Below are 14,109 nucleotides of genomic sequence, written 5' to 3'. Positions count from 1 at the left end.
TTTTTACATAAAACAAGTTTGTATGCTAAGCTGACATTGCAGTTGAGAGAAAAAAGTTTCATAGCTTGAGAATTAAATCATAGCCAAACCATTTTACTTTTTAGGGTACTAAATATCTGTGCATACAAACCTTAGTGACAACTTCATATTTTGATTTTCCCATTAACATCACATTTCTGCTCTAAATAAATGGTTAAAAACTTTTGAAGCATGGACTTTAGTCACTAACATATAAGTACCAAAAAGTAAATTTTTTGATCATTATATTTTTCCTTTTGTGATTATTAATATTCATGGGATTATTCATATTCACTGATCTTTAATACATAGCAATTTAAAAAACTTCAATTAACTGGTCTAAGATTAAAAAACAAAAAATAAGTATAAAAGTAAACCAAAAATATACAAAAAAAATAAATAATTTATTAAACAATTTATTTAATTATTTATTTATTAAAATATCAAAATATTATTTTTTTGTATAATATCAAAATCATTAAGACTTGGTGTACAGCAATTATGAGGTAGCATACACACAGATTAATACATGCCTCACAAACTAGCAATGTCAATGTGTTTTTCTATAAATCCACATAAATAAAAACTTAAAGCCACATATATGTGTATAATCTCTCAAAACTTTTTCTCCCTACCTTTTCGAGTATTTCAAAGCATCACAGCATGCTCCTCACATGAAGGCTGTTCAAAAGGTAGGATATTCACACAGAAGGCAAGCCCAGAATGCACTGGAACAAACTCTCCTAGATGCTATACTTCAATTTCAGTCAAAATGCTCACTATGTAGACAGCGAGGCAGTTTATTAGACTTTAGAACAGAGTTTGTATGATTACTGTGTGTGTGTGTGTGTGTGTGTGTGTGTGTGTGTGTGTGTGTGTGTGTGTGTGTGTGTGTGTGTGTGTGTGTGTGTGTGTGTGTGTGTGTGTGTGTGTGTGTGTGTGTGTGTGTGTGTGTATGTGTGCGTGCATGTGTGTGTTAAGTTTGCTGTTCATTAGCTATATTACAATGGTGGGAAATGAGATGCGTTTAAGTGATGTCACAAACTGTGCCCGGGGTGTATTCAATATCACCCCACATTATGTAATGCTGTAAAATGGCGTGTGTTGTGTGTGTGTTACCATTACACAGTTGGGGACCACAAATACGCTCTGTGTGTGGTGAAAGCCAAAAACAGAAAACACGCACACACACCACAGGCATCTACAGCTTTTTAAACTGAAGCCAACATGGTTCAGTGTGTCCATTTCACGTGTACTGTATGCATGAAAAGGAGATTTACATTTTGAGGCCAAATTATTTTACAATGTGCAGGTGTGAAAGTCTCCTGAATCAGAACACTTTTGTTTGTTTTTGTCCAAATATTTTCCAAAAATGGAAAATTTTCATTGTTTACTCACTTTTCAAACCCTGTATGACTTTCTTTCTTCCGAGAAAAAAAAAAAAGTATATATATTTATAAACTACTGGCTACTCTTATACATCATGAAAGTGAATAGAAACTGTGGTTGTAAAGCTTTGAAATGACAAGAAAAACTACCATATCCATACAAGATATTCCAAGCTTTGGTCATTATTTGGTCATTAGACACACAAGAACCAATGTCATTGGGCACCAGTACCATCTATGTTGTTCTTACAGTATGACTTTTGTAGTCAATTTCAAGAGCTTCACCTGAGACAATGATAAACAGTAAATAATGATTTGTAGCATGTTCCATGTACTGCTTGACTTTGGAAGACTTGGGGTTGAATAGACCACTTTTATGAACCTTTTTTTTTTTTCATTTATATACCTTGACATCCCTAGTCCCAACATAGGCTCATTGGAAAAACTTGTCTCTAAATTTCTGCAAAACTCAAAATTGTATACTTACGTATACATACAATTCACCACAGTTTCCAGCTAAAATGAACACTGGAAGCTACAGTATAAAACACTGATAACATTTACTCCTTTTTGACACAAATTATAAATAGGGACAGATTTTCGATTAATAATGATGTATTTACACATGATTCCTTGGCCAATACTACGTTATGACCTCAAAACAGTTTTACCAGAGTGCATGATTTGTAAACTAATATATTTTGATGTTTGCATCACATAACCACCTCCTTACTGACACAGTAAACTTGCGGTTGAGTTTTAGTGTAGGTTGTATGTTACTTTAACTGATTACCAGACATTTCATTACCGAACTGTGGAGATACATACAACAACTAACGTAATGAATCACTGCCAGATTCATATTTGTCTGTTTCCACTCACTGGATGGTTTACTTTGAAAGTTCCGCAAAACATGCAAAAACGACACAATTATCATACTGCAGAAATGTTACCACTGGCATGTTATTCCCAATGAGCCTGGGTTGCCCGGTCCCCATTTACATTTATTATATAGAAAAGAGCTAAGTCATGCTGGAATAAGACAACATGAGGGTAAGTACCTCTCTATAGAATAACTAAAGCTGGAATAAGACAACATGACTTCAAACACAAAAAAAACTAAGTCATGCTGGAATAAGACAACATGAGGGTAAGTACACAATGACACAATTTTTATTTTTGGCTGAACTGTCCCTATTAGTAATGTCTTTCTGCCGTAAGACTAGTTTGCCTTCTGACATCATTTTTTGATGTCGCCCCTGCAAAACACATCATTTTTTGCTTTTAGCCTTTTACTCCTCGTGGTATTTAAGTCAAAATGAAATCTCGGGCAGAGCAGTATCCTGCGGTGAAGCTCTGTAATCGGTGTCTAATCCATCCATAGTGGCAGCATCCATCACTGACATCTTTGCTCTTGAGCTAAGAAAGGCAGTTTCCTAGAGGAATTGCAACAATCATGGGTGCAGTGGTCCATTTAGTAGCTTTACAAGACGGTCACCTTTATAGCCGAAGTGATGTCCGTCTGTGTGTAACGTGCTGTTCAGCTTCTTCACTGAGGCATTGATAGACAGGTACATGCAGTGAAACTGCTAATCTCAAAAGGCTCTGATAGCTGAGCCTCGAGCTGCCAAAAGCCCTCTGAGCCCTCTCAATCTTCAATGAAGCGGAACAGGATGTCCGTGTGATGGGCTATTGGTGTGTCAAAGGGGCTAAAGTGAGGTTAGGGGGTGCAGTTTTTAATGATAGATACACTCAATAAAACTGACAGGAAATTATGAGTAGATGAGACTTTCCCATTTTCTGTCACCCGCATGAGCACCACGACTCAATGTGTCCAAGCATGCGGAGAAACTGACAGGTCACGTCTTCAGCCAGCAGGACATTCTGTTGAGGAACAGTAAAGGAGACTGGGGCTAGTTGCCCCATTTTTTACTCTACTGAATTTTTTTTAGTATAGCTTTATATTTCACAGTCAATTTCTGTATAAACAAAAGTTTTGTCTCCAAATAATTTTTTTTTTAAAAAGTGGAATATTTCCACCATTATTGCCCAGGGGGGGAAAAGGCATATAGATCAATTAACACATGACAACCTATAGTGGGGAAAGCTGTCACACAGGGAGCCTTTTTAAAATGGCAATGCTAATAGGCTATTTAATATTTTCTAAGCAAAATTATTAAGCACAAAAATATCAAAACATTGATTTAGCAAGCAGATATTGTAAAATTACAACTTAGGTAAACTCTGCATAATATTATTTATTTACTGTTATAATCTCTATTAATATTTTGAATTAGCTTTTTTTCATTTTAGGTTTTTTGGTTTAATTACTTATTGTTTATTTGTAATTTTGTTGTGTGCTTTTTGTCTTTTTTAAAAATTACTATTAATGTTTAATCTATTTTTATTTCAGTTTTAGTAATTATTTATTCATTAACTTAAACTTATTTCAATTAGTTGCCAGGGCAAGAAAACTTTGCTATTTTTTTATTTATTCATTCAATTTTTTAGTTCAAGATTTTCATCTAATATTTCTATTTTAATTATTAATAGAATTAATAGAATTGATTAATCTTAATTACCTTCAATTCATACTCAACAGATAGTACAAATCTTATGAAAATAAAACACACAATAAGAATATTTTAAATCAGAAAATACAAACAAACAAACAAGAGATGCTTTCAAAGACAGACAATGACTAATCAAACTATGTTCTCAGGACCTTTGACTCAAATCTTGAGATACAGTGTTTCTGACAACGTCCTTGTGACAACAAGGCCCCCGGTCTCTTCTATATATATATATATATGACTAATCAAACTATACACTCAAAAGGGAATATATATATATTTCCTTTAGAGATGCTTTCAAAGACAGACAATGACTAATCAAACTATGTTCTCAGACAGGAAACAATATCACAATGACACTGATGAGCCTGTGCTACAGTTAATTGGGAAGCTAATTACTGGTAAAGACAACATTGTTCGCCATTAAATGTATGCAGTGAGCAGGATTTCAAAACCAAACATGTCATTGCAATAACCCACTTGTTAGTGTTAACATGCTAACAATAAATGTAACTGGGGGAATATTACAAAACATAGCATTTTATGCTAACAATTAACCTGCCCCGAGGCAATACTAAGTTTTACACCAACAATTAATGCAAACTAATGGGATACTATCAACATGAATTAGCACGGTATGGAAGGCAAGAAGGTTTATTAGGACTAAAACAACACAACTGTGTTTACTAGAAAGTTCATAAAAAGGTAAACAGACACATTAGCATATGCATGATTTATTGTTGATGGAAATTTGCGAATGGGCAGAGTAATTAGCAAACTCCTCAGGAGGTGGAAATATGTTTAGCATTACAGATAATGGAGGAATCAAGGCTTCAGAATTTTATTCATATACATATTTCATTAATTTTACCATTAATTTCAGCTTATGTGATGAAGCAAATACATAACAATTTTATAGATTACATTTACTTTCTTTTTTTATGAGCCCGCTTTTTTTTTCTTCTTTTTTTTTTTTTTTTTTTTTTTTTTTTTGCACTTTAAGATTCATTTCTTTCTCATTACCCTGCCAAATGTGTCAAGAGTCATTTTGCATCAGTTCTCATCAATTCTGCCCTTTCTTTCCTTTTGAAAGCAGTGAAAAACACCCAGGAGTCTTTGACCTGTGGCTAAGTGAAGTGCGGCAGGTTTCTGTGTATTCATGAGGTTTGTATAGAAGGACCTGTGAGACGTCTCCCGCTGGTTTCTGCTCACCTTGGTGGACTCACTGTGGAGCTCAGTTTGTTTGTCAAGCGCATTAATAGTCCCAGGGCCAGCTTTGGGAATCAGCTCTATCAGAAGTCGTAATGCATTTTTAATGGGGCACCACTGTATTCTGTGGGCCCTGTCTGCTGGCCAGTAAAGCTGAATATAGACTAGCAAACCAACTCTCTGAAATCAGAGAAAGAGAAATCTGTGGCGAGGTTTATCCGTAAAATGAACCACAAGCTCCTCAAATGTACACATACATGAGAGGTCTATTTGTTAATTTTGGAGGGCTCTTAACCCTATAAACCCTATTAAACTCTATACATAATTTTGAGATGGAACAGTTTATTTTGCGTGTGTGTTTCTGTTAAGTATCATATTTGATACATCAGACTTTTATTGCTCATTTAGGAAAACATGAAGGTCATACTCAAGAATGAAAAAGCTTGGAGGCCTGAACTAGTGCGGCCAAAAAATAAGATGAAATTCTGATAGCTTGCAATCAATGAGATTTAAAGCAGACTTACATAAAATGCATTTAAAACTAACTTCCACACCCATATCTAAAAATAAAACTCCTTACTAAGATGATATTTTAAGGGATAGCTCACCCAAAAATTAAAATTTGCCATCAATTACTCACCGTTATGTCGTTCCAAACCTGTAAGAGTTTCTTTTGTATGTTGAACATAAAAGAAGATATTATGAAGAATGCTGGTAATCAAACAGTTGATGGTCCTACGGAGCCCTGCACATGACATGCAAGAAAAAATAAATAAATTGTGCGCAACGATTTACTAATTCGTTCCCTCAATGTACTAAAACGTGCACACGATTACTATTGCGTTCCCTCGATTTACTATAGCGTTCCCTCGATTTGCTAAATCGTGCACATGATTTAGCAAATCGAGGGAATGAATTAGTAAATCGTGCACACAATTTATAAATCTAGTGAACGAAATAGTAAATCGAGGGAACGCAATAGTAATCATGTGCACGTTTTAGTACATTGAGGGAACGAATTAGTAAATCGTGTGCACGATTTAACCTACTATTTTTTCCTGCATGCCATGTGCGGGGCTCCGTATGGTCCCCATTGACATCCATAGTATTTCTTTCTCTACCATGGAAGTCAGTGGGAACCAACAAATGTTTGGTTCTTCAAAATTCTTCAAAATATCTTCTTCTGTGTTCGGCATTCCTCAAAGGCCTATTGTATCAAATTTGAAATTCACATTTTAATGATTTGTATCAAAATGATGTATGGATAATCATGTAAACCTAAGTTGCTTCCGTCCAGTAAATGTTCATCTTGAAAAGTGTAAAAGATTAAAGTTATTTTTACGTTTACATTATAAAAACTAGTAAAGATTTCAAATAGATACGAGAACCATGACCTCATCGTTTTTAGAATTGTACTAATAGGCTTTTTACTTGCCAAAGAAGTATGAGCTATCATTCAAATGACTGAAGGCATGTAGTAAATTGTGCGCAATAGGTTTTTCAGCATTTTTTAATCATGTTTATAATTTGTGTATCAAATGATACATTAAGCTTTATGAGCCCTCCAAAAACAGGCCAATGGAAAAACATATATGATAATATAATGAATCATCTGTGATTTATACGTCACTCACAATGTGTTTTTTTTTTTTTTTTTGTTTTTTTTAGAATGCACAGCTACTTTGGAATTGAAGAAGATGCACTTCAGAACCAGATGGTGTAATTATGACATCAACCACCAGGGGTTAATTGGACCATGCAAACCAGACAAACCTTGAACCATTTACTTCGACCTAGTGGAAACAGAGATTTTGACCAGGACATGGAAGCTGAAGGTGAAGTTCATCTTCGAAAGCATTGCAACATAGCCCACTGGTAACTATTTTTTCAAATGGACAAATATTTGCTATTATTGCTAACTCCTGGCAACATGGTGCATGTATTAGAAAGCAAGCATCTTGGTGTTTACTGAGGACACACTCATTAAAAACTTTACGAGTTTCTGCCCTTACTTTTGTCCTTCTTGTGCTCTTTCTTTTCTCACAGCCTCTCAATGTGAAGCTTTATTTGCATGTTCACACATTTTAGACATTAAAAAAACATTACAGAGCCACTTCCATTATTGCCTGGATGATCATGTAATAGAGGCACTCAGCACGAATGCACGATGTTTACTTCGTAAGCACACAAATGCTCTCTCAAAGACTCTCTGGCTCTCCGTTTACTAACTTTGTCTTAGTAAAACTTGGCATGTCTGACCAAGAGGCTTGTCAAGCATGCACATAAAAATAATGCAAGTAGAAAGCAGAGTGTTCGCACAGTCCAACCATCACTCGAGTAGTGGTGAAAAAGCATCATTTCATGCTGAACTGAATTGATTTTACACATCACATAAACCCACACCAGCAAACACAGTTTGCAAGCGCACTCAAACGCAAGACGCCCTTCAAATACACCAAAGGTAATTATTAAAGGTCAGATTATGCATAAAAACATAAAACCTGAACGTCTCAAGCCAGCACGGTCAGTTTGCTCAGTGCGCACATGCATCCGCACACTCAAATGAAGCACGTCACTTTGGTTTCTAGACATTTCACCAGTCATTAGTCACTGTTCTGACCCTGCGATTTAATAAGGTCAGTGGCATAGGATAGGTTTCGTGTATGTGTGTGCGAGCACGTTGGTCTCTATACTGGCCCATGTTTGTGTTGGATGAATCCAGTCATGTTGGCCTCATTGGATTTCTCAGAGCTGGTCAATAGAATCACTCTCTTTCTCTCCTCAATGTGCCTCTGTATTTCATCCCAACAGACACTGGATATGTTTAGCTGCACCATTATAACACAAACTATTCACTACTTTTGGCACCCATTTATCAAGCCTCATTAAGCTTTCCTGTGATAAATCGTGTTAAATTAACAAGCTGGCTATACACTTCACTGGCTTGCCCTTCTAACACTGCCTTTGTCATTTTGTGCATCTCACACACATATCTTTACCATCAGAAACTCTTATCAATTTTATCACATTTAGAAATGCATCTCTGCCGTGTGATTTTTTTATTGCTTCACAGAGTGTAAGAGATTTGTTTTTACCCACCCGCTAAAATCAGCAGACAATGGATAATCTATCATTCGTTCTCTCGCGCGCGCTTTCTATCTCGGGCATGGCATGCTTCCAGGCCTTATCAATAGCCCTCATTAAATCATGGTGGTGTCTGTCTGCCATGCCACATTACGGATGAGAGACAGATAGCTGGACTGACGTCCCACTCTTCCCACCCCCGGAGGACAGCACTACGCTTCCCCGTGCTGAAGAGAGACCAAAGTGTCAACTTTATTTACATTATGATGGTGTTGAGTGCATTAAAATAGTTTTCTTTTTCTTTTTTTTTTCACAAACGTCATATAGTCGGAAAACATAGTAGAGGAGTAAAAAAATATACATGTTTCATTGTGCTTCTTCTTTTGAACTGATCGCAGCTAGTACTGTACAGTTCCACTCTAACAAAAGCTAAGCTTTGAGAAATCAACGTGAATGTATAATCATAGAAATACAGTAGGGAGCAGAAGTCTGAAACCGCACTGAAAACCTAAAAACGGAGTTTATTAAAAGCTAGAAAAGTTTTGGATTTTGAAATGTGTGAAACAATTAAAGTTTCCATAAAAAAAATATAAAAAATTCTGCACTGTTTCTAGGTTACTAATCAAATAATTTGTGACACTGATTATGTGACTCTTTGTACAGATGGTCAGATGTTCATTCTTCCACTGGAGCACAAATATGCTCTTAGGGTTGTCTTAAATTATGCTGGAGAACATGTGAGCTCAAGGAATTTATGCAGCTCGAGAACTCCCATCAATAAAGAATATACAAAGTACTAAGATATTTTTTCTACTCGTAATTCTATCAATATAATCTGTAATCATATAGTAGCTTTTTCACTAGTGGTCTCAGTTGTTTGGTCCCCACTTTAAGACTCTGTTGGTTCTTTGCAACACCTTAAAATTGAGGAAAACTCTTTTTTCTTAATAATAATATAAGGTTCTATATAAGGTTCTTGAGCTGGATTTAGCCTATGATTTTTTTGAGGTAAAATCTTAATGTTACATTATAAGTTCTTCAGATTCTAGTTTTGGTTTCTGAGTTCTTCAAAGCATTAGCATATATATAGTTTTCTAAAGGATACACGTTCCACATGGGGGGTTCACAGCAATGCCACAGAAGACCCGTTCCTCAAAGAACATTTCAGTAAATAGTTCCTAAAAGAACCATTTTTTTTCTCAAGAACTTTTCAATAATCTGCAGAACCTCCTACATGCCAACAAGAAACAGCTCTTATGGTTCTTCATAGAACCATATTAATTTTAAAAAATAAAAACTTTATTTTTAAGAATGAAGATGACAAAAAAAATGTATTTGTGGAACTCAAAATGGTTGTCTGCAACAGACAAACAAATAGAGACTTTGGTCTAACTCTTAGCCACTCACATGTGTTTCCTCTACAATTTCTGAAGAAAACTCAAACAGTGCTCAGATTTGCCAAGATGCAAATGTCTAAAATAAAAACTCAGATCAAAAGGTTTGATCTTTACAGTTCCATACATTTACTGAATGTCAAAAAGTCTCTTCAGTAATTGTAAGAATCAAAATCTAATGCAAAGTTGATACTTAAATGAGACATCTCTGAGAATCTAATTAACAAGCGACCTCTAAGCAATGAAGTCATCCTCACACCCACTCACCTGGAGTTTGTCATGTCCGTCTGTCCTCCTTGACTTTTTTCCAGGCCCAATTTGGTGAAGATCCCAACCAGCACCATGATGGCCACCACTCCACATATTATGTACACAATCATGTGAGTGCGGTCTCGATCCGGTTCCTCCTGGACGTCAGTCACCGGAGCCGCCGGTTTGCCTGTGTTGGCCCACACCGGCGTATCGTAATTGGAACAAGATGTCTGGTCCAGACTGTGAACCTTGAACTGGCAGCAAAATCGGTAGTAGCAGGAGCCACAGCAGAACAGGTAGATTCCTGCATTACAGTTAAACGGAGGATCCCACTGGCCCATTACATCATAGTAACCCCAACAGCGGCTCCCAGCTGACGGGGTTTCATCTGCGTCTGACCCCGGGGTCGCGAGTGTGACTTCCGGGGCACCAGATGGAGCAGCCGTCCGATTTGTGGCTTGTTCACCTGTGCTGGCAGTGTTGGATTTTTGACCGTAAGAAACGTAGCTCAACAGTAAAACGGCAGTCAACACATTCAGAAACAGGTGTGAGGCAGCCATGATCCTCTTTGAGTAATCCCACAATGCGTATCCCAGAATGCAACAGCGCCACTGGGGACAATTAAACCAACAGAGTTTAGTTAATGTGAACCAAGAAAGCAAGTTTGCTGAGCAAAGAGTTCTGTCTCCAAGTTTAGAGCAGGTTTAATGCTGACTTGTTGTCCGGCTCCTAAACAGCAAGCTGATACAGGGAATGCAGCCCTCATCAGGGAACAAGACGGAGAGCTTTCCACGCCACTTCAGCACACAGCGTGCTCGCCGTTCTCATCAATACAGGGAGAGAGTGAGAGCGAGCAAGATTCCTCCCCTTTGGAGAGACTCCAGATTCGAGGATCTAACCCTGAGACAAACTGTTTCGTGGTCCGAGAAAAAAAAAAAAAAAAAAAAAAACAACACTTGGTAGAATTCCAATTCAGAAGCCTGAAGAAATGACACTGTTGGAATCAAGCCTTATTCGTGATCTTTGTCCAACTGAACATTGTGTGTTGCCAGCGAGGAAGAGATGCCTCACGCTACAGTTCGGAGGTATTCCACAAGTCATTTTCAGTGTTTTACACTGTTCTGTTCTCTCAAAGGAATATCTGTCGTTCTTTAGTCCTCCTGACGCGTTTGTTTTCACAATCAATGCGTCTTCCTTCTGCTCAGTTCTGTCCCCTGTGACAAAACACCAAATATACTGTCATAAACTCCCATTTTCAGTTGAAAAAAGATTATGATTAAAGATTTCTGCTAAGATGTTCATGTGACAGTTATTGATAAGTAATAAAACTATAATATACTATACAAATATACGAATAAGTCTGAATATATAAATGTAAACTATATGCTTTTGGGTCAAAATATATTTCATGCATTGCCACACAAATATTTTTGCTGACAGTTCTGAATACATTAATGTTAATTGGAATATATACTGTAGTTCTAAGTCTAAATATGTAGATACATAAAAATTAAATGATATATATAATGATTAATGATTGTAATCATAACACAATAAAAAATATGATTATGAAATGTATTAATCATTTCATTATTTTTACATAATTGTAATATACGTAACATGGACACTTTAATGATAAAATATTTTGTCATAAATAAAATGTGTTGGACCTTTTAAAGATGCATGTGCTAATCTTAGATCAGAATGAGCAACATTGCAGATTGTTTTTTTCCACTCGATTGCTCTTTATTGGAAGCCAAAACATAACCAAAACACAACTCTTCTTAGCCCACTTCTTTTCAAATATCTCAAACTAACAGGTCTGATCTGATCTGCTGAAGTCTATTCTGTGTGTAAACATACAGCTGTTTCTCAAATTGGGCACTTGTGATAAGATATTCTCTCTCGTTCACACACGCTCTCTGCTTCTCTCTCGCTGACAAACATACTCGCAGACCCCACAGGAAAGAGAAATCACAAATAAGATCTCTCTAACATCTCCATTCTGTCTTCTAGACCACAGTCTCCAGTTAAAATGGGTGCTTCTCTTGAGGAGAGGTTCAACAGAGATCTCAACATTACCTCAAACTATCCTCTATTTTGACCAAGACACCAAAGTCTGTGATTTTAGTATGAACTCAAACTCATTCTAATCGAAATCAAAATGATCTGAGCTATGCTATCCACAATATTAGTTTAGCTTCTGTTTGTTTCTCCAAAGAAATTTCAGGAGAAACATCTGACACAAAGTTGCTACTCAAAGAAACCGAAGTGAGATATCTCCTGAGCAATAAAAGAGCAACATCTGGCTTCTTTGGGGCCTCTTCTTCTCAGTTCTATCATTACTTCTCAATTCTATCATCTACCATACACTCACACACACACACGCACACACACAAAGAAAGAAAGAGAGTCTCAGCATTACAGCCCCTTTAGTTTTTCAGACACAAAAATGCAAAAAGCTCACACACACACACACACCCATGAAAAGACAGAACAGCACACCTAATCCAGCTCCCAAAGCACCTATCTAAGCTCCCTCTCTGTGTCTGTCTTTCTCCATGTGGACGCGTGGTGCAGATGCACACGTCTCAGAATGCAACAGATCAGCTTCCTACAATGGAGGAAATGCTTCTGAAGCGTAGAATCTGAATCCATCTGCTTACCCATACGCTGTTTATGAAAACAGGCATACTGTATATTGATATATGTATAGGATTGTTATAGATATATCTCTATATGTATGTGTTTTCACTGGATGCTCTGAAGAAGTTCTCCTCAGAAAAAGAAAAAGTGACAGTGGATGACAGATGAGTGAGGAAGACCAACGGATGGCAGGTATATTTATTCTCCTCAGTTTTTTCGTCCCAGTGCAATCCCGTTTCTCCGTTCCCAGCCAGATTCCGTGTTCCAGGGATGGTGTGTTCCCGTGTGGAGTCAGGAACGAATGATAGTGGCTCACGCTCCTTCTCTCTCTTTCTCTCTCCCTCCCTCTCTCTCTCTCTCTCTCTCTCTCTCACACACACTCTCTCACTCAGTTTGTCTCGTGAGCGAATGAGCGCATCTCGTTTGCTGACTCGCCCCCCTTTCCCTTTTTCTCTCTGTCATTGACACCTTCTCCCTCCTTTGTCCCATGTTTTGTTCCCACTGTTCTAAAATAGTCCTGTCGTTTCCCTCTGTTTCTGCCTCCACTTTGCCATATGTTTGCCTGCTCTCAGTGTCTCCACAACCTGCTATCATTTTTTTTTGTGTGTGTGTCAATTATCTATTGCGTTTTTCTCTTTCTATCTTTGAAAACAAAATCTTGTGGTTCAACAGATGACTGCAGCAGTGTTTACTGAGACAGCAGGTCACAGATCTGTGTGTGTGAGTGTGTGTGTGTGTGTGTGTGTGTGTGTGTGTGTGTGTGTGTGTGTGTGTGTGTGTGTGTGTGTGTGTGTGTGTGAGTGTGTGTGTGTGTGTGGCACATGCACAGCGCTCTTTTGGGGTTTGGCTGAGATGATGGGCAAGAAGCAGCAGGGGATTAACAGAACGGAGGGATCATGGAGAGGAAGGAACGACGGAAGAGTGAATCCAGAAATATGGACTGAGAAGAGAGTGAATTTTAGTGTTTAAGGAAATGATAAATCTTATCTTGGAAAAGCAAAAATATTTGAGTGAATCTCAGCCAAATATATAATATTTGTTGAATGTAGAATATTGTAGAAAATGTCATACCCCAAAGAACCAAAAAAAAAATACAAAAAAAATAAAATAATAATAATCTAATTGCAGACGTTTGTAATTAGCAATTTAGAATATGTATGTATTACATGTTTGAACTCAAACTCAAGTCTGTAGTTGCTATAGTTTGTGAAAAAATGCCAGAATTTATTAGCTTTTTTATTTATATAAGATAAATAAGCTTTGAGTACCGTATATATATCAATATATTTTTGCATTGTGACAATTTTCATGATAACTAAATGCATTCCTCCCAATATTCATTATAATGTAAAAAACAATACTAATGTATCCATACTAATACAAAATACAATACATAATTGTTTTTAAATGTCTTTACCTGTATTCTACACAGAATAAAGCAAACATAACAGACCCATTTGCCACAAATTCCACAATTAAAATTCTGCAATATTATCACTGTAATTTCAGTAAAATATTATACCAAGCATTAGCATATAATTTGAA

The 14,109-nt window shown here is 36.8% G+C and overlaps 1 protein-coding gene across 2 annotated transcripts in view; it reads right to left on the bottom strand.

Annotated features, from left to right (window-relative positions):
• Positions 1-13,012, bottom strand: part of LOC109076672 (protein shisa-9) — a 69,131-nt gene extending 56,119 nt beyond the window's left edge. Inside the window, exons 1-2 of one of the 2 annotated variants that reach the window (XM_042720673.1) lie at positions 12,585-13,012; positions 9,934-11,132 (exon numbers count right to left, since the gene is read on the bottom strand). In XM_042720673.1, coding sequence (XP_042576607.1) covers positions 9,934-10,478 — 545 coding nt within the window. In that variant the 5' untranslated portion in view covers positions 10,479-11,132; positions 12,585-13,012. The remainder of the gene's footprint in view (positions 1-9,933; positions 11,133-12,584) is intronic. The other variant, XM_042720672.1, reaches the window with a different exon arrangement.
• Positions 13,013-14,109: the final 1,097 nt, after the last annotated feature.

This window comes from Cyprinus carpio, chromosome B3 (genome assembly GCF_018340385.1).
Source record: "Cyprinus carpio isolate SPL01 chromosome B3, ASM1834038v1, whole genome shotgun sequence".
NCBI classification, from domain to species: Eukaryota; Metazoa; Chordata; class Actinopteri; order Cypriniformes; family Cyprinidae; genus Cyprinus; species Cyprinus carpio.
The sequence above is the reverse complement of the archived record's forward strand: the minus strand, read 5'-3'. Positions and strand labels throughout refer to the sequence as shown.